The sequence below is a fragment of the Chaetodon trifascialis genome, chromosome 12 (genome assembly GCF_039877785.1).
Source record: "Chaetodon trifascialis isolate fChaTrf1 chromosome 12, fChaTrf1.hap1, whole genome shotgun sequence".
NCBI lineage: Eukaryota > Metazoa > Chordata > Actinopteri > Chaetodontiformes > Chaetodontidae > Chaetodon > Chaetodon trifascialis.
Genome location: NC_092067.1, coordinates 5,274,616 through 5,299,868, shown reverse-complemented (window position 1 = coordinate 5,299,868; position 25,253 = coordinate 5,274,616). Strand labels below are relative to the sequence as shown.

At 43.1% G+C, this 25,253-nt stretch overlaps 1 protein-coding gene across 1 annotated transcript; it reads right to left on the bottom strand.

Moving 5' to 3' along the window:
* Positions 1-8,774: 8,774 nt before the first annotated feature.
* LOC139340490 (CD209 antigen-like protein E) lies at positions 8,775-24,822 on the bottom strand. The gene is made up of 6 exons (XM_070976332.1): positions 24,709-24,822; positions 24,518-24,619; positions 23,193-23,372; positions 22,216-22,358; positions 21,878-21,981; positions 8,775-9,075 (listed from the first exon to the last, which is right to left on the bottom strand). The coding sequence occupies exons 1-6, from the start codon at positions 24,776-24,778 to the stop codon at positions 8,919-8,921; spliced, it is 756 nt and encodes a 251-aa protein (XP_070832433.1). The 5' UTR covers positions 24,779-24,822; the 3' UTR covers positions 8,775-8,918.
* Between the last annotated feature and the right edge of the window lie 431 nt (positions 24,823-25,253).

Here is a 25,253-nt window from a genome sequence, read left to right as displayed (position 1 = left end):
ATGGTATACATATATAAAATGAAATATATATTGTACTCATTGTATTCAATCAAGAGATATCTAATGATAAACATATAGCCCTGCAACAACTATTTATCTTTCTATCTCACTGTGGACAATATTAAAAAACAGTGTCTTCCTGGCAACAGAAATTATATTTTTATATAATTCTTATGTCACAGTATGGATTTTTAATTATTATTATTTAATGATGACATTTTAATTGTGTTTTCTACTTCATTGATATGTTCAAATAAATACTTGGAAATGAGACATATATTGTCGTTCAAGGGAAAATATAATGTGGGTTTCTATATGTTAAACAGATATTTCTCTCTCTGCTCACCAAGAAAAATGTGTGGATTGGTTTGAATGACAGAGATGAAGAGGGGACCTGGAAATGGGTAGATGGATCTCCACTGACTCTGACGTAAGCCTTCACTTTGGTTGAATATAGACATTCATTTATAGTTATCATTTCATGTTACTGGAATTTGTCTGTTTTGAATTTGGTTTTCAGCAGACATTTCTTACAAGCATAGATGCTGTGCACCATAAATAACCTCGCTGGCTGATACAGACTTCAGTGGGTGAAGCCAAATAACCAGAATATCAGGGCACAAGCCAGTTGACTTCCAAAACTTAAAACAGCAGTGATTTACTCTTTGGTCACATGGGGGTTGAGGAACTCCACAATAAGCTGTTAAACATGATGCCCTGACATTATCATCTTTTAAACATTTTATTGCAAGTGTGATTACAAAAATGACACACATCTGGTTTTGTGTGTCACTCCACTGAATGAATGTTAGTCCAGTAGTCCATCCAATCACCAGATCAATGTCTAACATGGTGCTAAGCTGTTAGAAGACAAAGAAAAACACAAGGAACATAACATAAAAACTAAACAACACAATCCTACAATCCAGAAACACACCACCACAACGTAAGTAAAAAATAATTCCCATATCAAAAAACAGCCAAAGTAACAATGATCACCACACGGTTAAACATAGAGAAGACTCCATCCTGAACAATCAGATGGTGCCAAAACCCCATCAGGCCTGCAAATCTCACCTGAGTGCGAGACTGGACTTGAATCCAAACCCCAGTTTCCCACTGGATCCACCAGACTCAGGGGGATTCCCTGTAACACAGCCATGACATCACCAAGGATCTGAGAATTGATGTGCCCAATACACATCTACTTCTCTCTCTGCTCACCAAGAAAAATGTGTGGATTGGTTTGAATGACAGAGATGAAGAGGGGACCTGGAAATGGGTAGATGGATCAGGCACAGGCTCCCATGTTGCCACTCTTCAGAGAAGATGCAAAGAGGAAAACAACTTGCAACTGGCCACCTTACATACCCTTTCTCATGATTGGCTTCACCTGTGTATGTGGGTCAAGGGTCAATGAGCTTACCAAACACATTTTGAGTTCCAATAATTAGTGCTAAAGGTATTCAAATCAATAAAACAACAAGGGTGCCCAAATTTATGCACCCGTCTACTTTTGTTTAAGTAATTATTGCACACTTTCTGTAAATCCTATAAACTTCATTTCACTTCTCAAATATCACTGTGTTTGTCTGCTATATGATATATTTAACTGAAATTGCTGATTCGAACAACCAGTGATTTATAAAGGAAAATCTTGAAAATGATCAGGGGTGCCCAAACTTTTTCATACGACTGTATGTGAAGTGCTCCTTAAGTGATCTCAAGTTACAGGCTTTTGCCTGGGCAGACACGGGTTAATGATAGTATGTTAAGCTTCATTGTTGGATAAGCTTTACGGTATCACGGTAACAGACTGCCAAGTCTTGTTGTTGCTATTTGGGGTACCTTAGTCATTGTGGTTACTGCTTGTTCATGTGCGCCCATAATGTTACATCAGTTGTTGGGCTGTGCTTGTGTTAGCTTCTGCCACTGCAGTAAAGTGGGTAAACAGCACTTTATTAGTAAAATGACCAGTGGCGCAGCTGATGAACTACAGTAAGTTCACATGTTGTGTTCCTGAGTGATAAAGAGATACCTACCTGTTCTGCTTCTTTTGTGGCCAACTTTCATTAATTAAAATGTTATTGAAATGACTGATGCTGCTTTTTAGGAGGACAGTTTCTTTAGAAAGCCATTTTAAAGATGGCATTTCCCTATCTTTAAGATTGTACCCAGCGTTGTTTCAGAAAAATGTGACTTGTGGCTGACTGTTTGAGGGCCGTGGTCATGTCAGAGAAAAACAGTGTCATGATTCTCTCATTCACTGACCTGTTAGGTACTGGCCAGCAGCTCAGCCTGACAATTGGGGTGAAGAGGACTGTGTGCATATCAGAGCTGAGTTTGACGCTCACTGGAATGATCTGTCATGTGAAGCTTCTCTGCAGTGGATCTGTGAAAAAATAGCATAATACTGTTGCATAATTTATGATCATAAAAATGTTGTTACAGTGCCAGCTATGATTATGCAAAGCTTTTATTATTAAGTAGTTATTGTATGTTTGTTAAAAAATGTTTGTTTGTGTATGTGTTTGATTGTGCCAAAGACTGTAATGTATGTATTTAAACACCTTCTCCAAATTGCAGTGGTAGCTAAATATCTTAGTGCAACCTTGAAATGCAATGAAAATAATAAAGAACAAATGACTCAGCTCCAGCTGTTTCTTCCAAAGCCATTTTTTTCACTTTTATACTAACTAAATTAAACATACATCATTTTCAAGTTAATTTTCCCCAGTAATGTTTCTTCTAAATGAAACCCTGTTTTCCATGCAAAAAGTGATTTATTTCCTAAAAGTAACCATCTTGACACCACGTCAACCATTTTGTCCAATCACTTTTTTTTTTTAAAATTCCCCAATCTGTGTAAGGTAATAAGAATACTGAAAACATTTTATTTATTTATTTATTTATTTATTTTGGGGGGGGGGGGACTTTTCAACACTTAAATACTATACTAGTTAAAATAATTCAGATAATGTTTTAATGTGTTGTTAAGAGACTTATCTAAAGTATGGCATCAATAAAAAGTATTTTGCACTTACTTTTCCTCTTCCCATAAACTGCGTTTGCACTGATGGACACCATTTTCCTTAATGAGAAACAGAAAGGTACCAAAGCCCTACCCCTTCACATTTGGTATCACTGAAAAGCCCTAAATGTTCTCTGTAGATAGCAAAGGGAGTCAATTCAGTAGTATGCAGTGGGTGGGAGATATTCAAGTAGTCAAGAGGATATCATTGATTTATCATGGAGAGAACTGCCTATTTATGAATAAATAAAAGAACTCTGACAGACTTCAGTCAAAGCTGTGGCAGTGTTGTTGCATGCATTGTTTTGTGAATTTAACACACCCCCTGTAGAAGGTGGTAGTCCATAAAGTTTGTGGTTTGTGGTACTAGCAAGTAGCAACCCAGTTTTAACTTTTCACACTCAAGTTGCGACACTAGAAAAGGAGAAGTTGCTGCCAGTGTTGCATCCTCTCTTCTCAATCATATAGAATGTCATTTGGTTATTGGTCCTCTTTTTCAAGTTTCTGCTAATTAGGGCCACGGGGCATTCGCCCGGGCCCTATTGCCCCTACAGCTATGAAATAGCTGTAGGGCAATAGGGCTCGGGGCGAAGCCCCGAGCCCTATTGTTATTCTGCGGGTTTTTTCTTATTAGGGCCACGGGGCATTCGCCCGAGCCCTATTGCCCCTACAGCTATGAAATAGCTGTAGGGCAATAGGGCTCGGGGCGAAGCCCCGAGCCCTATTGTTATTCTGCGGGTTTTTTCTTATTATTATTATTCTTCCTCTTCCGTGTCAAATTTTAATTCGCTACTAGTCCTAGAGTTTTGGGAGCACCCGGGCGAATGATATATCAAAACGTGCGTCTCGATCGGGATCGCTGTGCTATTACGTTTCGTAAATTTATCGCAGTTTTTCGCGTCGTAAGACGCGAAAAACTGCGATAAATTCTCCATAAGAAATGAATGGGACGAGCCGAAAAATGCGAAAAAATCTTCACCTTTTTCAACGGGCTACTGCTCCGGCATATGTTCGCCTAGAGATGCCGTTCCAACTTTAAAACGTAGACACAAGTCTCGTCTATTGATGTTGTAATTCTCGTTTCGATAGGTCGTATAGTTTTTGAGCAGTCGCCGTTTGATGACCGTGAGCGTTTTGGGAGAAATTTTGAGTTTATAATGAGTGTGTATTGCACGGAATGTTGTGTTAGAGTGGAGGGGTTTAACTGCCAGAGTGGAGAGAAGCTCTGAAAATTGCCTGAAACTTTCGTCTTTCAACGCTCCTCCAAAGCACAAATTTTGCTCTACGTGTGTGAAACTTTCCAGAGTTGTAGTGCAGCTTGCGCTGATTCTCACGATGTGCCTGACTAAATGATAGGACTTGCGGTTTTTGATTTATGAGCCTCTGAGCGAGGAGAGTACCTCTGACCTGGCCCATAAGGTCCAATGCAAATCAAAAACAGGAGAGACAGAAGCAAGCCATTTTTTAACTCGCTGTAAAATCGCCATTTTTGACCCTAGTGAAAAAAGAAAGTGATCAGCGTGTTCAGCCAAGCCTTGTATCTCTGATGGTGAAGAAATTTCGGCAATAGGAGTTTCGGTGTTGGCGTGAGAAGCGTTTGTTCGAGGGGTGCGCAGAGGCCAAATTCAGACGTTTCTGTCCCTGCTCCTAATTGACTCCAATCAAATGCACCTGTGTCTGCACCTGTGTCTGAGTGGGTGACATCATTGATCAGGCCACCTCAAGTTACAATGGCAACCACTGAGCCTCAGTACTTCTCTGAGCACCCCTCTCCCACACACACACATATGTAGCTTTAGCTGCAGCTATGCAGTGGCCTGACAATGAGCCACAGCCTAGCCTACTACTAGTGAGTTGTAAATGTTAGTGAGGTATTGGATGATGTTACCCTGTTAGCATTAGCCACAATGCTAACATGCTAAAGCTAAAATGCTAACCTAGGCTAAAATGAATGTTCATTGTGTTCTAATGGTGGTTCAGAGGTTTTTAATGTGTTATTCGACATGCTAATATTAGCATGCTAATGCTAACATGCTAACCTTGGCTAAAATGATTCTTGAAGGCGTTCTAATGATGGTTCAGGGGTTTTTAATGTGTTATTTGACATGCTAATGTTAGCCTAGCATGCTAATGCTAACATGCTAACTTTGGTTAAAATGACTGTTCAAGGCATTCTAATGATGGTTCAGATGTTTTTAACGTGTTATTTGACATGCTAATGTCAGCTTAGCCTTAGCAGCTGTTCGCATGGTCCGGCGGCGGCCCCCGTGGCCCTTTCAAAATTTCCCAGGGGGAAATTGTCTAGTTATTATTATTATTCTTCCTCTTCCGTGTCAAATTTTAATTCGCTACTAGTCCTAGAGTTTTGGGAGCACCCGGGCGAATGATATATCAAAACGTGCGTCTCGATCGGGATCGCTGTGCTTGTACGTATCGTAAATTTATCGCAGTTTTTCGCGTCGTAAGACGCGAAAAACTGCGATAAATTCTCCATAAGAAATGAATGGGACGAGCCGAAAAATGCGAAAAAATCTTCACCTTTTTCAACGGGCTACTGCTCCGGCATACGTTCGCCTAGAGACGCCGTTCCAACGTTAAAACGTAGACACAAGTCTCGTCTATTGATGTTGTAATTCTCGTTTCGATAGGTCGTATAGTTTTTGAGCAGTCGCCGTTTGATGACCGTGAGCGTTTTGGGAGAAATTTTGAGTTTATAATGGGTGTGTATTGCACGGAATGTTCGCGCTAGAGTGGAGGGGATTAACTGCCAGAGTGGAGAGAACCACTGAAAATGGTGTGAAAAGTTCGGGTTTCCACGCTCCTCCAAGGCACAAATTTCGCTCTAGGCGCGTGAAAATTTCCAGAGTTGTAGTGCCGCTTGCGCTGATTCTCACGATGTGCCTGGCTAAGCGATAGGAATTACGGTTTTTGAGTTCTCAGCCTCTGAGCGAGGAGAGCGCCTCTGACCTCGCCCATAAGGTCCAATACAAATCAAAAACTGGAGAAAGAGAAACCAAGCGTGTTTTTAACTCGCTGTAAAATCCGCAGTTTTAAGCCCAGCGTAAAAAGAAAGTGATCAGCTTGTAGAGCAAAGCCTTGTGGCTCTCACGGTGAAAAAATCTCGGCAATAGGAGTTTCGGTGTTGGCGTGAGAAGCGTTTGTTCGAGGGGTGCGCGGAGGCCAAATTCAGACGTTTCTGTCTGCTCCTCTTTGACTCCAATGCAATGCATGTGTGTCTGCACCTGTGTCTGAGTGGGTGACATCATTGATCAGGCCACCTCAAGTTACAATGGCAACCACTGAGCCTCAGTACTTCTCTGAGCACCCCTCTCCCACACACACACACATATGTAGCTTTAGCTGCAGCTATGCAGTGGCTTGACAATGAGCCACAGCCTAGCCTATTACCGGTGAGTTGTAAATGTTAGTGAGGTATTGAATGATGTTGCCCTGTTAGCATTAGCCACAATGCTAACATGCTAAAGCTAAAATGCTAACCTTGGCTAAAATGAATGTTCATTGCGTTCTGATGGTGGTTCAGAGGTTTTTAATGTGTTATTCGACATGCTAATATTAGCATGCTAATGCTAACATGCTAACCTTGGCTAAAATGATTCTTGAAGGCGTTCTAATGATGGTTCAGAGGTTTTTAATGTGTTATTTGACATGCTAATGTTAGCCTAGCATGCTAATGCTAATATGCTAACTTAGGCTAAAATGACTCTTGACGGCGTTCTAATGATGGTTCAGATGTTTTTAACGTGTTATTTGACATGCTAATGTCAGCTTAGCATTAGCGGTTGGCATCGTCCGGCGGCGGCACCCGTGGCCCTTTCAAAATTTCCCAGGGGGAAATTGTCTAGTTTATACATCTCCTCCACAACATCTCAAAGGCAAATTGCACTTGTTACTCTCATCTCATCTCTCATCACATTTATTTAATAATTTTAGTCACTTTTGTGATTCAGCTAAATAATACAAAATATAACCAACAAACAAATGATGATGCATTATTATAGTTTCAGGAAGAGGAAGTTCACAAGCTACCCAGAAGTACATAAAGTCATTAAAATGAAAAGGACCCTTCTTGTTACGTGTGCATAAGGAGAGAGTCTGGACCCAGTTGCAGAATTGTTGAAATGCAGTTTATTGTAGAACAAAACATCACCTTCGCAGGGTAAACTCTTACAGAGTGTCAACAAAATCAAAATCACCACAGAGGGGAAAGTAGCAAAGTAACAAAACTGTGACAAAACTCACCATGCGGGAGATAACTAAGGATATAAGGAAACAACTCAAAGTGTCCAGGAGAAAACTCACTAGAGAATAACATGGAGGAAATGAGAATCACTGAAACGCGCTGAGAGAGAGGCGAGCGATCATCCAGGAGTAAGACCAGTACGGCAAGAGCATAGGAAATAGTCTGGCACAGGAGTCAAATGGGATACAGCTTAAGAACCCGGGTTGATTAGCAGATGAGGAGCAGGTGCGTCTAATGAAGCTCGCACCTGAGGAGATCAGACCCGCCTCTCTCACATGCTCAGCTTGCTGACAGAGAGGGAGGAAAGAAAACACTGTTAGACCTAGGAGAGAAAACACAGAAGTCAAATCATAACACTTTTGCTGCAAAATGAGTACTTTTACTTTTGGTACCTCCAGTATATTCTGATGCTAATACTTTTATATGTATCTGCAGCAGACTAGTACTACACTACGGCTATTTTTTCTCAGATAGAAGATCTGAACACTTCTTCCATCATGTAACACCACTAGAATGTGTTATTGTGAAGCTGCAGTTCACTTTATGCTCATTTTTACAGAGGTGCTACTTCTTCCCATGTTAACAGCTTGTAACTGCCTCTGTGAGCAAAACTAACCAGGGCTAGTCTGCTGGGTTGCAGCAGTATTCACTCCTATGAATACATTAACAAGGAGACCTGAGTTATTGATTTCTTTATTAACCTGGTGGATATTCAAGGTACAGAATCATCCAAATATGGTGAGGGAAAAACAGAGAGGAAAATACATCTCAATGAAAAGTATACCCAACAAATTTAAATGTACAAATAACATAAATAAGTTGTAACAGTAAACATAAACAAAGGAATAAACATATTGTATCATGAGTACCTGGTTATAATGGAAGTCATTTATATGGCCTGCATTGCAAACGCTATAGACATTGTGGTACATATATGGCTCTGCCAAATGAAAAGAGAGCTGACACTGCCCTCTGATAGGCAGTTTTTTTTACGCCAATCACATGAGAACAAATGAAACATCACCAAAGGGGGACCGGGGGAATTATGGCAATCCTGATACAATCGCTGGCCCCCTCAATGGGCCCCCCAAGCAAGCTTCTTGGGACAGCTGTCTCTCTGGTAAACACTACAAGTAAAACATTGTAAAGATGAGATTTCCCTATCTTTAAGATGAAACTGGACTGGAGTGTTGTTTCATAAAAATGTGATTTGAATTGGACTGATGGATGGAAGCAGACGTTAGCTAATGACCTCTTGGGGGTGGCTAGCTTTCATAAAGTGATTTTAAGTGTTCAGTTTCAAGTGTGCGCTGAAAATATTCAAAATATGACATACTCTTCAACTGATTATGTCCACATTGCTTATCTTTTGTGCCAGTGGAGACAGGAGTCTGCTTCTCCAAACTGGGGATGTGCTGGCTACTGTAGAAACATGGCGGAGTCATGCCAGGATACTTAAGAAACAGTGCAGACTTCCTCCATTGCCATATTAAGGTTTCCATGTTAAAGCCCATACTCTCTTTTATTTCTAATACATACAGTAACACTATTAAAGGCCTTTTTGCATAATCAAAACTTGTATAGCAAAAGTATTCATAAATATATTGTTTCAAAACCCATTCAATGCTAAGCCACTTTTTCACAGATCCACTGCAGACGGTCATCACACCGCCGATCATTCCAGCTTTCTTCAGATTTCAAGCCAGTTTTGAAATGTACACAGTCCTCCTCACCCCATTGGGGATCTCCACCACCGTTATCAGGCTGTCCTTTACACCAGTACCTAGGAGGTTATTGAACAAAAAAAAAAATGCATCTTTCAGTTTTTCTTGTGAAGTAAGCTGTGGCGAGAGACAAACCCGCTGGATTGGCAGCCAAGGAATAAATACCTCTCCATGTGGAGCAGCTTGCTCACAAGTAATGTTGAAAGTAACTTCAGTCTGATTCTGATTACAATTATTTAGACCAGAGGTTCCCACCCTTCTTCCTTAATGGACCCCATCTTTATCATGGAAGAAACAGACAACCCCTGACTAAGTGACATATTATATGGATATTTCTTATTATATTCAGTGCATAACAATAACAGTACATAACATCTGATACACTGTAAAGCTAACCCAAACAGTGAACACAGTGGTTTGTGTAAACAAGTGATTGGAATGATGTCTGTCTTATGTTTGGGTGTGTTTTTAACAATCCTACATATTTGTTTTTTTGTCAAATTCAGTGTTTTCTTCTCCTGATGCTTGGCCATTGACTCTCAATGCTGATTAGCAGAGTGTGAAGGCTCCAAGAATATAGCTTGTGTTGAGGGGCTCTATTTTTGACTCTGCCACCGGCGGGGTGCAGGCTGCACACCCGGCACAGTGGTATTTTCGTGCAGCGCAGGCAGACACACGGCGCACTTGGTATTTTGGTAAACCAGGGCGCACAGAGGTGCGCCAGGATGGGCGTAGCGGCGCAGTAGGGGGAGGTGGGGGAGGGGGAGGCATAATGAGCCAGCGCATTTGGATTTTCGTCCATTTCGGTCTTCGCATACACATCAGAATATTCCATTACTGTTAATCTCATATGAATATTAAAATACGCCAAACCATTTGTCCTGTATCATAGCTACATGTATGACGTTTGCACCAAAAAAAAAAATGCGTGAAAATCAGTTTAGTATTCAGGCGATGGATTAAATGTGCTGACACTTCTTTGCGCGTGCCAAACAGCACTGAGTGGAGCGGGTGACCGGTCCAAGACGGCGGCCCCACGGCTCGTCAGTGCCGATAGGCAGTAGTGGTTGATGTGGCGTCTACTCGTGTCTATGGTCTGGTCCTACAGAACCGGTCCATCCCTCAGGTCGAGTCCCCCCAGTGGCCTGGCGCACTTCCGTTTTGTGGAGCGATTTGCAGCGTTTCTCTCTTGCAGTTGTTTTGGGGTTGTGTGTGTTTGATGTTTGCAGCATTTTTCTTTCGCATTTGTTTTGTTTTTGCTTGTGTTTCGTTTCTGTGATTGCAGCATTTTTCTCTTGCAGCGTTTTTCTGTTGCATTTGTTTTGTGTGTTTTTGGCTTTGCATCATTCTTGTGTCTGCAACGTTTTGCCGTTTGCAGCGCATTTGCCCTTGTCGGCCACCTTAGTTATCACCTAGTAGCCACCCATCCAGAGAAAGACTGTAGGGATGCTAGAATTCGCCACAATGAGTCATGTGCCAACCTGGGGAAAGTGGCATATACGTTTGTCACCAGTCAATTTGAGTCACAGATCACCAGACATCCCTGTTTCACCTGTGTACATTCGGTCAGGTTGAGTGACCATTACGCATGCCGAAGGCGCTTGTGATGTGGTCAGATGAGATACGGATCAAAATATATAAATTTAGGTCTGACTGTATGTGCCGACTCAGATAGTTGCATTGAATCGTGGCTGTTGCTAATTATTGATCGCAGTGAAATGCCAGACACTGTGGAAACCTGCCTGTGAGGTATTGGTGACGTGGGCGCTCGTCAGTTTACGAAAATCCTCTTGGCCAGCGGTGCGCCGCTGGCGCACAGAGTTGACCAGGTCTGGGGTGGCGAGCTTTCAGTGCACTTTTGCGCCGCCGGCGTGGACTGAAATGGACGAAAATCCAAATGTGCCGGCTCATTATGCTGACAACTCCCCCTACTGCGCCGCAACGCCCATCCGCCCATCAGTTTACCAAAATACCAAGTGCGCCGTGTGCCTGCCTACACTGCACGAAAATACCACTGCGCCGGGTGCGCAGCCTGCACCGCGCTGGTGGTGGAGTTGAAAATAGAGCCATCCATCCATTATCTATACCGTTTATCCCTTTCGGGTTGCGGGGGGCTGAAGCCTATCCCAGCTACAATGGGCGAGAGGCAGGGTAAACCCTGAGCCAGTCACCAGCCGATTGCAGGGCCACATGCAAGGACAAACAAACATTCACACTCACACCTACAGACAATTTAGAGTCATCAATTAACCTAATGAGCATGTTTTGGGGGAGGAAGCCGGAGTACCCAGAGAGAACCCACGCATGCACGGGAAGAACATGCAAACTTCACACAGAAAGGCCCCGTCTGACCCGAGGATCGAACCGGCAACCTTCTTGCTGTGAGGCACACGCACTACCTGCTGCGCCACCGTGCAGCCCTGAAAATAGAGCCCTAGATCTTAAATAATAATCTAAACTTTAGAAATAACAATTTCATCAGTTTTTTCAGATATAGGTCAACAATGTCATTTTTAGAAAGGTTTTCTTACACTTCTTAAAATCTACAGTGGCTTGCAAAAGTATTTATATCCCTTGAACTTTTCCACATTTTGTCACATTACGACCACAAACATAAATATATTTAAGACCAACACAACATGGCACACAATTGTGAAGTACAAAGATAATTATACATGATTTAATTTTTTTTTTTCAAATAAAAAACTGAAAAGTGCGGTTTGCAAAAGATAGATAGATAGATAGGTAGATAGATAGATAGATAGATAGATAGATAGATAGATAGATAGATAGATAGATTCTTTATTGTCTGTCTCGACTAAAAACAGAAATTCATCTTTAAAACAGCTCAATGAAGCATTAAAACATAATTAAGAACCACACTCAAGCACATTGACTAAAACACATTCAACAACAGTAAAAAAAAAAAAAAAAAAAAAAAGTCTACGTGTTCTTATTAAGGGCAGTTATTGCAGATGGGATGAAGGATTTTTTGTAAATGTTTTTCTGGGCCAGTGGGGTTCTGTAGCGTCTGCCTGATGGCAGCAGCATGAAGGAGTGGTAGAGGGGGTGGGAATGATCCCCCGAGATGAGGGTGGCTTTCCTCATCACTGAGCGCCTGGACAGTTCACAGAGAGGATGTTGAGATGTTTCAGTTATTTTGCTAGCTTGATTTATTATCCGGGAGAGTTTTGCTTTATGTTTGGCAGTGAGAAAGTTGAACCAAGATGACATGTTATAACTGAGGATGGATTCAATGAGTGATCTATGTACCGGAGTTAAGATGTCTTTGCTGATGTTAAAACTTCTCAATTTCCTGAGCAGGTGGAGACGCTGTTGTGCCTTTTTGTAGACAGAGTCAGCGTGTTGTGAGAAGGACAGGCAGGTGTCAATTTCTGTTCCGAGATATGTAAAACTCTGTACCTGTTCCACTAGCTGACCCTGGATGTTGAGTGGTACAAGTAGATCCACTGGGTTTTTCCCCATGGACCCACAGCAGAGCTCCTTGGTTTTTGTGATGTTCAGCTCAAGTGAGCTTTCGGCAAAGGTTTGGACCAGGGTATGGACTTCCTGCTGGTATTGCATCAGGGACAGGGTGTCAGTGAGGTGGGCTACCAGGGCCATATCATCTGCGTACTTAAAAAGTGTTATTGCATTACTGCTGCAGGTGATGGCATTGGTGTAGGCAGTAAAAAGAATAGGTGACAGGACACAGCCCTGGGGCAGCCCAGTCTTTAGAGTCAATGTGCTAGATGTAAAACCATTAAAAAGCATGTGTTGTGGTCTTTAAAAAGTCCTTTATCCATAAAATCAGTGTGGGATGGACCTGGAGGTCAGAGAGGCGGTGTAGCAGAGTGTTGTTATTTACAGTGTTAAAAGCAGATGAGAAGTCCATGAATAAAATCCTTGATTGTGGATGTGTAGAGTCCAGTTGTTTGGTGATTGTGTCGAGGAGCATGAGAGTTGCATCCTCAGTGCCTCTTTTTGGCTTGTAGGCAAACTGGAATGGATCCAGTTTGTCTGACAGATGACCTAACAGTAGGTCACAAACTGCTTTCTCCATACATTTACAGAGCACTGATGTCAGGGCCACTGGCCTGTAGTCCCTTGGATCCTTAGGCCGTGGCTTTTTTGGGATTGGAATGACGATTGATTCCTTCCACTGTCTGGGGACTATGCCGGAGTCCAGTAGGTGTTGGAACAGCCTGGTGAACACCCCACCTAACTGGGTGGAGCATTCCTTGAGCACCCTGCCTCTGAGCCTGTCAGGGCCAGTGGCTTTGTTAGGATTTACTCTGTGTAGAATAGAGGTTACCAGCTGTTCATCAATGGTGAGGGCTGGGCGGGGGGAACTGAGGGTTACAGGGGTCCATGTGGTTGGTGTACTGTTGTTGTTGAACCGGATGAAAAAACTGTTCAACTCTTCTGCAAGAGAGCCGGGGTCTGGACAGTTGACCACTGCTGGTTTGGATGTTCTGCCCATCATGATATTCAACCCCTGCAATGCTTCTCTAGCATTTCCTGATGTTAATTTCTTTTCCACCCTGTCCTTATACTTGATTTTAGCCAACCTGGCGTTCCTCCTGAATTCCTTCTGCAGCTCCCTCACCCTCACTTTGTCACCTTGTAGGAAGGCCCTTTTCTTCTGCACTAGACAGGCTTTCATGTCCTTGGTGATCCATTTTTTTATTATTTGGATAAATGGTGACGTGTTTAGTGGGAGTGACACTTTCCTCACAAAATATGATGTACGAGGTGAGTATATCAGAAAGCACGTCAAAGTTATCCCCACAGTCATTAAAAAATACATCCCAATCTGTCCACTCAAAACAGCCCTTTAATGTCTCAGCTGCATCCTCGTTCCAGATCCTAATGGTTTTGGTGATGGTCTCCTGTGTTTTTAATTGTGACCTGTATTTTGGCAACAACAGGATAACATTGTGGTCTGAAAGACCTAAAGGTGGGCGTGGTTTTGAAATGTATGCCCCTGGAATATTACCAAAACACATGTCCAATATGTTCTGTCCTCTTGTTGGAGTTGTGACATACTGTTCCAAGCTGGGAATATGTGTGGCAACATCGCACCTGTTAAAGTCACCCATTAGGAACACTGGTTGTTCTCCAGTCTGAGTGACAGCTCTATTGTAGCTGTCTGTTATACGCTCAGCAGCTAGATTAAAATCAGGACCTGGGACATACACTAAAATTACTGTGATCCGTGAAAATTCTCTGGGTAAATAGTGTGGTCTAAAGGATACAGTCATTAATTCGTAGTGTTTGCAGCACTCAATTTCCCTCACCGTGTGATTGGTAGCCCACTGTTTGTTTACAGCCATGCAGAGCTCGCCCCCAATTGACTTCCGTGTTTGGGCTGCATCCCTGTCATAGCGAATGATGTCAAATCCATCCAGCTGAAAGTCCACATCTCTAGAGAGCCACGTCTCTGTAAAACAAAAGAGACTGGTTCGTTGATAGTCCGGGTCGATCTTGGTGAGCGTACGGAGTTCTTCCGTCTTGTTCCGTAGCAATCGGACGTTTGACAGGGTGATGGCAGGTAAAGGTAGCCGGCTGCCTCTCCTCCTCAGCCTGTTGCGTATCCCTCCTCTGGAGCCCCTTTTCCTTCGTGTCTGCTTTTTGCCCCAAAGTATCTCCAGAGGTATGTTGTTACCACGAAGGGATACCACCGCTGACTCCGACTGGAGGCTGCTCAGCCCAAGGAGGAACTCCCGGGAGTAGGTGAGCCTTCACTACCCCTGAGTCAATACTTTGTGGAACCGCCTTTTGCTGCAATTACAGCTGCAAGTCTTTTGGGGTATGTCTCTACCAGCTTTGCACATCTAGAGACTGAAATTTTTGCCCATTTTTCTTTGCAAAACAGCTGAAGCTCAGTCAGATTAGATGGAGAGCATTTGTGAACGGCAGTTTTCAGGTCTTGCCGCAGATTCTCGGTTGGATTTAGGTCTGGACATTGACTGGGCCACTCTAACACATGAATATGTTTTATTTTAAACCATTCTGTTGTAGCTCTGACTTTATGTTTAGGGTTGTTGTCTTGCTGGAAGATGAACCTCTGCCCCAGTCTCAGGTCTTTTGCAGACTCCAACAGGTTTTCTTCCAAGATTGCCCTGTATTTGGCTCCATCCATCTTCCCATCAACTCTGACCATCTTCCCTGTCCCTGCTGGAGAGAAGCACCCCCAGAGCATGATGCTGCCTGCACCTTCTTCCTCCACGTTTGCTGTGTCCCCCACATGGCTTCAAACTGCAAACAGGACTTCTTACGGTTTTCTTTTAACAATGGCTTTCTTCTTGCTACTCTTCCATAAAGGGCAGATTTGTGCAGTGCACACCCAATAGTTGTCCTGTGGACAGATTGCCCCACCTGGGCTGTGGATCTCTGCAGTTCGTCCAGAGTCACCATGGTCCTCTTGGCTGCATCTCTGATCAGTACTCTCCTTGTTCAGCCTGTAAATTTAGGTGGACAGCCGTGTCTTGGTAAGTTTGCAGTTGTGCCATACTCTTTCCATTTCTGGATGATGGATTGAACAGTGCTCCGTGAGATGTTCAAAGCTTTGGAAATCTTTTAATAGCCTAACCCTGCTATCCTATCAACAAATTTATCCCTGACCTTTCTGGTGTGTTCCTTGGACATCATGATGCTGTTTGCTCCCTAATATTCTCTTAACAAACCTCTGAGGATTACACACAGGTGGACTCTATTTAGTTATTAGGTCAACATTTGATCATTCAGCAATCATCAGGCAACTTCTGAAGGCAATTGGTTGCACTCAAAGAAAAGGGGGGTGAATGATTTTGCACACCACACTTTTCAGTTGTTTATTTGTAAAAAAAAATTTAAATCATGTCAGTCAATCAATCAAACTTTATTTCTATAGCAACTTTCATGCATAAAAAGGCAGCACAAGGTGCTTGACAAAAAGCAAGTATCCCTCCCAACACACCCGCAGACATACATCATGCACACACCCACCCGCACACAACCACACACACACACACACATACCCACACACACCCACCCCAACAAAAATGGCAGGGCACTGAGGCATCATGAGAGGACAAAGGAAAAGAAAACCACCTACGGGGAGCTCATCCGCACTGCGAGGGATCACTGGCCGTGGCCACAGGGAGTGTCGCCGCAACAGAGACCCCCAACCCAGACAAACCGGGGTGGACTCCACACGCAGGGCAGAGCCCCCCAGTCCTCTGGGCCCGAGGGGTCCCCAGGACGACGCCCCAGCGGGCAGACCAGACACTCGGCGCGGAGGCCCCCCATGAGGAAGCACTGGAGCTAAAACCTAAAAGCACCTTAAAGTTGATCCTGAAACACATGGGGAGCCAATGCAGCGATTCTAAAACCGGTGTAATGTGCTCCCACACTCTGGTCCTCGTCAGCACCCGTGCGGCTGAGTTCTGTAGTAATTGTAAGTTATAGATAGTCTTTTTAAAATGTACATAGATAAAATTAGATACGTTATAAACATTAAGTATTGAGAGAAGTTCATGTCATGGCTATGGACCACATCCCATCAGTCACTTTGCAGAGTTAAGGATACTAATAGCACTAGGGACAAACGATTTCTTAAATACATTTTTAGTTGCCAGAGGGACTCTGTAGCACCTCCCGGAGTTTAAAGGCTCAAACTGGCTGAATAGAGGATGAGAGCGATCTGACAGGATGCTCTCTGCCTTTTTCCTCGTCCTTTCTGTAAAAATTTGAATCAAAGGCTTCTGAGGTTTGCCAATTTTCTTACTTGCCGCAAACACAATCCTAGAAAGTTTGTTCCTAAGTCTGCAATTTAGGTGACCATACCAAGCAGGAAGATGAAAGGTTAAAACACTTTCCACCATAGTTTTATAAACAAGCTCCAAAATCTGCTGACTGACTCCAAGGCCACAAAGTTTCCTGAGGAGATAGAGATGCTGTGAGCATCTCTTAAAGATAAACTCTGTATTTCCAGAGAAGCTCAGTTGGGAGTCTAAAAAAGTGCCAAGATATTTAAAATTATCCACAGTTTCAACATGTTGACCATCAAGTGAAACTGGTTCTGTCTTCAGATCTTGTTTTGTACAAATGATTAGTTCTTTTGTTTTGGCCATATTGATTTCCAGACAACTAATATGACACCATGGTTGAAGTGCCTGAGTATGACCCAAATAGGCTGCTTCACCTACAGGATCTAATTTTTGAAGAAGGCCAACTAAGGCCATGTCATCCGCATACTTAAACAATTTAAAATGTGTGTCATTGACCATAAATTCATTTGTAAAAAGTGAAAATAGCACCGAGGAAAGAACACATCCCTGTGGGCAGCCAGTGCTCACAGTGAGCACATCTGACATGCTCCCCTGAACACAAACCCTCTGTGGGCGGCATGAGGGAAAATTCCTGATCCAAAGCACTAAGGACGAGTTAATATTAAGATCAGTGAGCCTTTTCAGAAGGATATGTGTCTTCATTGAATTAAAAGCGGAGCTAAAATCTACGAATAAATAATGTCTCTCTCTGGCCTTCAGGACCAATAACTAAATCTTCTGTTTTATCCTGGTTGAGCTGTAGGAAGTTTGCTGCCATCCATGACTTAATGTCTAAAATACAGTTTAAAGGGTATCAATAGGCCCCATGTCGTCAGGAGACACGGCAATGTAAAGCTGTGTATCATCAGCGTAGCTGTGGAAGCTGATGCCGTGTCTCCTGATGACATCCCCAAGGGGAAGCACGTAAAGATTAAAAAGTACTGGACCTAAAATTGACCCTTGGGGTACATGTTCCGGAGGAACATGTATCCAAACTTACATAAAAACAACGGTCTGTGAGATAGGAGTAAAACCAATTAAAAACAGTACCAGAGAGGCCCACCAGGTTTCTGAGTCTGTTTAATAAAATGTGGTGATCTACTGTATCAAAGGCAGCACTTAGATCCAGTGGCACCAGGACTGTGAGTTTTTGAGTCCGCATTACACCTGATATCATTTAAAATCTTTAAGAGGGCTGTCTCGGTACTGTGGTTCACTCTAAAACCAGACTGATATTTCTCTAAAATGTTGTTAGTATTTAAAAAATAATTTAGTTGGTTAAAAAAACAGCTTTTCTAAAATCTTACTTAAAAAGGGTAAGTTGGATACGGGTCTGTAGTTATTAAGAATGCTGGGATCTAAATTGCTCTTCTTCAGAAGGGGCTTCACCGCTGCCATTTTGAAGGCAGCAGGGAAGACACTTGTCTGAAGAGAGCAATTCACTATATTTAAGATCTGTTCCTCAAAGAATCCATAAAATGTCTTTAAAAGTGATGTGGGAATTGGATCTAAAAGGCAGGTTGTTGGATTAACCTAGGAGAAAACTTGACCAAGTGTCCTCGCATCGACCAGGTCAAAACTCTCCAGTGTTTCCTCAGATAAAATCGGCTATCCAGGTGTGTTAAAAGTTACATTCTGATGTGATACAAGCCTGGATCTGATGTTGTCGATTTTACTTCTGAAGTGGTCTGCAAAATCCTCGCAGAGGGCGTTTGTTGGTGTCTCTGGGGATTTTTTAAAAATGGTGTTAGTTAAAAGATCGAAGGTGGAGAAAAGTAATTTTGGGTTGTTTTTATTATCTGAGATGAGGTTTGAGAAATGGGATATTCTTGCCTGTTTGACTGTTTTATTGTACAATTTGAGTTGTTCACGGAATATTTCATAGTGAACTGTGAGTTTGTTTTTTCTCCACCTTCTCTCTGCAATCCTGCATAGTCTTTTTGATTTTTTAATTTCATCTTTACTTCTCCATGGGGGTAAAGGTTTTGTTTTTACCGTTTTTGTTAAAAGTGGAGCCACAGAGTCTAAAGTTGATTGCAGTCTCCTGTTTAAAATTGTCAACAATAAAATCACAGGGTTCAGGTAAGACTTCTGCAGGAGTGCTCTGTAAAATCTCGATAAAATTTGCAGCTACCTCAGAAGTTAGGTGGCGTTTCCTCACTGTTCTCACCGGGCGCCCTGATGGCTAAAACTGGCGATGTTAAAATACACACAATAATGGTCGGACACAGCCAGGTCAACAACAGAGGACACACCAGTAGAGAGACCATAAGTTATGACCAGGTCCAGGGTGTGTCCTCTGTTGTGAATTGGCTGTGTGACGTGCTGATTAAAATCCATGCAATTTAAAAGGTCTAAGAACTCTCTGGATAGTGAGTCCGAGGTGTTATCAACGTGCAGGTTAAAATCGCCAGTTATTAAAATTCTGCTATAAGAGGTGTGTATGATTGATAAAAGCTCTGAAAATTCACTGATAAAAGCAGTGGAATGATGGGGTGGTCAATAAACAGTGATGCAGAGAACAGAAGGACTGCTAAAAACAAAGGCGTGATGCTCAAAAGAGGAATAGTTGTTAAAAAAGACTTCCTTTGACAATAAATTATTATTCAAAATTGATGCAGTCCCGCCTCCTCTCTTGCCTCCCCTGGTGGAGAATAAAAAGTTAAAATTTGGTGGGCAAGCCTCAGTGAGAACAACTGTTGCCTCTGTGCCAAGCCATGTTTCTGTTAAAAGTAACCCATCTAACTTGTTGTCTAAAATCAGGTCATTTATGATAAAAGATTTGTTTAAAAGAGAGCCACGTTCAGCACAGCCAGGTTAATGTTATTGCTGAACGTGCGCTCATGATCACAGGGAGATAAAATGACCGGGTGTATGAGGTCATCCCTGTTAAAAGCACTCTGTGTGTGAGTCCGGGGAAAACGTCTGCCGGGTTTGTATAGTAAAGATGTCTGGTTTCGGTGGTAATGACAACTGTGGACTGTAGGGGGGGCTAGTGAGTGTAATAGTATTGTGAACAGCTGGTGTGGACGGAGAAGAGAAATCAGGGGAGGGGGTGTGACAGGTAAACAGTCAGTCTCGTGGAGCATACTGGACGGCATGGTGAATATTAGCAGTTAGCATTTGGCTGCTGAGCCTGTTGGGGTGAACTCCGTCGGCCCTATAAAAGGAGGGACGGTTCCAAAACCATTAAAATTGTCAATAAAACCAACGTTAAAAGCTCTGCAGGCGGACTGTAGCCAAGTGTTTAGATAGAGTAGCTTGCTGAAACGCCATGCTCCGTGATGGGACAGTGTGGGGAGAGGACCGCTGATAAAAACGGACTTACCACAGTTGTTTAAGAAGCTAAAAAGGTTGTTAAAATCCCTTTTGAGCAGCTCAGACGGCCTCTGAGCGGTGTCAACGCAGCCCACGTGTACTAAGACATGGCTTATGTAGGATGGGAGTGACCGCAGCAGATCTGGAAGTTTCTCTAGGATAACTGGGACTGTGGCTCCTGGAAAGCAGTGAGTGGCTGCGTTGAAAAAGCGAATTCCCCGGATTATTGAATCGCCCACTACTAAAGTGGTTGGAGGGAAGAGCGGACGAAGTGGTGGAGGTTGTGAGGTCCCGTGGCTAGATGATGCGTGGTCAGCACTGTGCGTCCGGACAGACGGGTGCGATGTAGGGGATGTTTTGTCGGGCCAGAGAGAGGGATTCCCCGCTGACTCCAGACAAGGAAGACCACCAGAGCGCCGGAGCACGGCCTCCTTCAGGATCCGACGTCGGGCAGAAGAGGTCGCGGACCGGGATGAGGACCGTTGAGAAGAGCCCTGTGGAGCCGGGGTGAAATTCTGCTGTGCTCGGCAGGGTGTGGGGTGAGTTGTTCGCCTGGGTGCGTTCACCGGGACAGGCGGGAGTGGTGGAGATCCGCTGAAATCATTTAAAATCCTGGGAGGTGAGGAAGAAGGCCCCAGGTTCCCAGCCAGTGGTGGAAATTCGTGTGAGTCCAGGATGTTAAAACGATTTTGAAGCTGGATGTCACAGGTTGTGGGAGCATGAAGTGACAGCCTCTCCCTCCTTTTGCGGTCACCAACAACCAGGTGTCAGTGTATAAAGGAGTGGAGCTGACTGGGACCTTGGGTTTAGCCCCAAGCTGGAACCAGGGGTCCTCAGGGAAGGGGGATGGAGTGGAACCAGTGGCCGGTGTGGTAGCAGCGGCCTGTGTAGAGCCGAGTATCGAGGCAGTGGTGGTAGCGGCCGGAGCAGGAGCAGCAGTGGGTGGAGTGAAGCCTGCGAGTACAGTAGTCGAGTAGGGAGCCGTGGCCTCAAGGTCTTTACTGGAAGCAGAGACTTGTGCAGGGCCGAAGAGGACAGTGTCCAGGTGTCTCTCAGCTTCCTGGATTTTGTATAGAGTGGAAATCCTCTGCTCCAGCTCAGCGATTTTCTCGCCGAGGGCGAAACAGCTTTGACAGCCGGATTGCGAGGTAAGTGGAGCCATGGCTAGCTGAGCTGTGCTCAGCTAGTTTACTTTTCTTGAGATCGAGGTGCCCGATTACTAAAATTGTTTCTCTGATTAGGAGGAGTAGTTAAAAAGATCTAAGATCTAAAAGGTGTACCATAAAAATGTTGCTTAAAATGTCATAAAAAGTCAGTTTTGACAGAGGCGTTTGGCGGAGAGACACAACACCAACGCATGCGCGTCAGTCCAGCCAAACACTGGCAGACCATTAGCATGTCCACTGGCAGACCATTAGCATGTATGTATAATTTTCTTTGTTTTTCACAATTGTGTGCAACTTTGTGTTGGTCTTTCACATGAAATTCCAATACAATATATTTATGTTTGTGTCCGTGACGTGACAAAATGTAGAAAAGTTCAAAGGGTGTGAATACTTTTGCAAGCACTGTATAAGGCCATCGGAACCCCTGTGAAGTTTAGCGACCCCTAATGGGAGTCAGGAGGAGTCTGATGTAGACAGACACAAAAGAATGTAATCATGCAAAGCAATAGCTGTGTATGTGTCTAAACTGAAATAAGGTACAGAACATTTACTGTAATTCTTACGCCAGAGTCAGTGGAGTGTCATCGGTCCATTTCCAGGTGCCCTCATTGTCTCTGTCATTCAAACCAATCCAAGTATCTATCTTGGCGTTTCTAGTGATGAATTCCTGTTCAAGGTAAAGGAAAGAAAGCTCTATTTTACTTTGAACCATATGATATACTGTATGCAATTTACAGCGATTCATCTGAATAATCCAAAGATTCACTTTGTCTTTGTGTACAGAAAGCATTTAGGAAGATTAAAAAAAGGCGTCAATTTTACTTCTATGGCCCAAAGTCACAAATTTGTCTCATACAACTTTACAATCCATATGGATCACAGAGGAAAAACTCAACATGACCTGTTCTTCACGGCTGTCTATGACCACCAGATCTGCTCCTTTGTCTCTGCAGTCTTGTCTGCCCTTTCCCCAAGAATCCGACTTATTGGAGAAGAGGTAACAGGCACAACCGAACAGCCCCCACCCTGTAGGACACGTTTTCTCTGTACAGCGCATCAAACAAGAGTCATTAAAGATCAGACAAGACCCATTTCCTTCACGTGACATCACTGTAAATGACGGCCTGCCCTCAATTATTTAGGATCATATTAGTCATCATTTGAGACTGAGAGGCTGTGGAATAAACACATGCTCTGTGGATGATGATGTTTATGAGCGCTGACATTTATGATATAGTGGACGAATCAAAACCTCCCTAACCCAGAGTATAACAAAATTACTATCATCAAAACCAGAATCATGTCTTTGAATTCATTTATTTTCCCATTTTGTTCGCTCACCCCACTCTACCTCGTCTGAAGGTGCTGTAACACACTAAAGCCAAAGCACTTTTATTGTGATTCATTAGCTTCTTAATGACTCCTCACACTCTACAACTGGTCCAAAAATGTAATAGGTGAAACGGCTAATTACTTACAGCATTCTGCCTAACTGGCACATGAGAAGCTGCATTAGCTTTAAGTAGATAATGGTCTTATGAGGAAGTGAAAGTCTTTCAAACATGGAGGTGAGGGTCCTTTCTGTCACACAGAGAATGGAGCATTTGATAACTCTGGGTTTTAGCCACAAAATAGATGCTAGTAAGATTTATAAGTGCAAAACCTGCCCTATGCATAAATCTGTCTGTGTAAATCATTTTTAGAGAAGACATGAAGTTACTAGGACAATGCAAACTGGGTGTAAATATAGTTTGCAGAACTGAGATCAGGAGGTAAGTGCTGTGATCTCTGATGGTGTTGTGTACACAAAGTTGTGGCTGGTCTTGACCTTCATGACAGGAGACTGCTGTGTAGAACCACACACAGGCAAGCACTCACTCTGTTTGGACAATCCCTTAAGTCTGTCCAGCTCTTGAGTCCTTTTGGTGAGGCTGGCATTCAGCAGGTCTCTCTCATCAGACACGGCAGCCAGCTTGTCATTGCTGGCCTGGAGACGCTCAGTCAGGTTGGCTCTGATGGAGGAGAGCTCTGCAAATGAATCTTGAACTGATCCATAGTCTGAAATAAATCAAGATACATGTTTCTTAAACAGCAAATACCTCATGCATTCATATTGATACTTATGGAAGTTTTTATATTTTAGTCAAAGTCAAAATTCTTCATTTTGCACTTAGGCTGTGGAACATTCTGCCTTTGCAAAGTATCTCAATTTAAAGGCTGACATGAAAATCTGTTATGACCTCATAGAGCAGTGGACCAAATCAATGCAAATCAAAACTGTGTTGTGGTGTCTTTTATATTATTATATCCCCTGATCTATTCCCAGCATATATGCTGATACTGAAGAACTTCAAACATGGTTTAGCACAGAATTAAAAACTGCCAAAATGCAAACCTCGTAATGTTCATCTATGTAATTTTGCTGCTCTCGTTGCTTGAATGTGACTTTTTAAGAAGAAGAAGAAGAAGAAGAAGAAGAAGAAGAAGAAGAAGAAACGTACTTTATTAATCACTTCACACAGTGTTAGTTCCACACTACACGCCATGCTTTCCGTGAAATTTTTTATCTCCGCATTTATCTCATCTTCGGTCTGTCGATCCGCCGCAGCAGACCAGGAGCGGTGGGCTGCCAGCTGCCAAACGACGCCGACGCCAGTGCCCGGGGACCAGTATTTCCTCTTGCATGTTTTTAGTGAGGTAGGAAGTAAGTTTAGTAAGGAGGAAACCCCGGGTGAACACGGGGAGAACATGCAAACTCCACACAGAAAGGCCCTTTTTCCTCGAGCAGCAGGCACTGAAGGCATGGTGGAGGACACGCCACCAGCGCCCACAGCAGGATTCGAACCAGGGACTTCTTCTTCTAGCTTCTACTGTAGCTGTGAGGCGACAGGGTTACTTTTGCGACTACAGGTAGAAAAATTCCTATTCAAACCGAATATATTTCCAAAACCAGACCTCCACAAGGTCCATGTTTAAGTGTATTCTGGGGGCTCTCAAAGCGGATTGTGCTTTAAGCACAATAACTAAAGGAAAATATTGAAGAAACTTAAGGAAGAAAAAAAAAAAAAAAAACATCACAGAAAATGACTGCCTGTTTTTACATTCTGCTAAAACTCATGCATCTTTAATATGGAGCACTGGTCCTCCGTTCTCTCAGAGTACACAGGCTCAACATGACATTGACGAATGAAAACCACACTCACAGTGGACACCGAGGCCGATGAGCCCAGCCAGCAGGAAAACACTGAGCAGCCCCATGCAGAGAACAACAGATCCATGAAACCTCCTCTCTGAGCTCCTGGGACCTGAACACAGCCAGGTCCAGTAGACGATATTAATGACTGATGATAATAGGCATCCATGTACAAGCTCTCTGTCCACTGAACCTTCTTACCTGTCTGACTTGTTGAAGGTCTTGGGTTTACAGGTTTGGCGTGTTCCACATTCACGTAGATTTCCTCCATCGCTCACAAGGTTATTGAAGTTACTTCCGAGAGGATCAGCTCTGCAACACGGGGGACAGCATGTAAGTAATGTTGTCGGTTTCAACTTCTCTTCAACTTCTGAGGAAGTCTCAAGTTTCAGAGGTGGTGAGAACAGATGTGCGTCAGTCATTCACCACTGGAGCATGTGTGTAATGGTAGTCACATGAACAGATAATTCTACAGTCCTTTTCACTTCACACTTTTCTAAGAACTTGGTTGAAATGTACAATGTATAGATTTAGTTTCTAGACTAAATGGACTGTTTGAGACAATTACAGAGAAGTTTGTTGCATTAGTGACAATCAAATCAAATGACCTCGATAGTGAATGAATGAGTGAGAAACCACCACGACCCTTGAGAGAGGCCTTACCATAAATAAAAATCTGATTTACATTTTTCTTCTAAGAACTGCTTCATTTTATGTTTATTTATTCTCAAATTTAATTTACACTA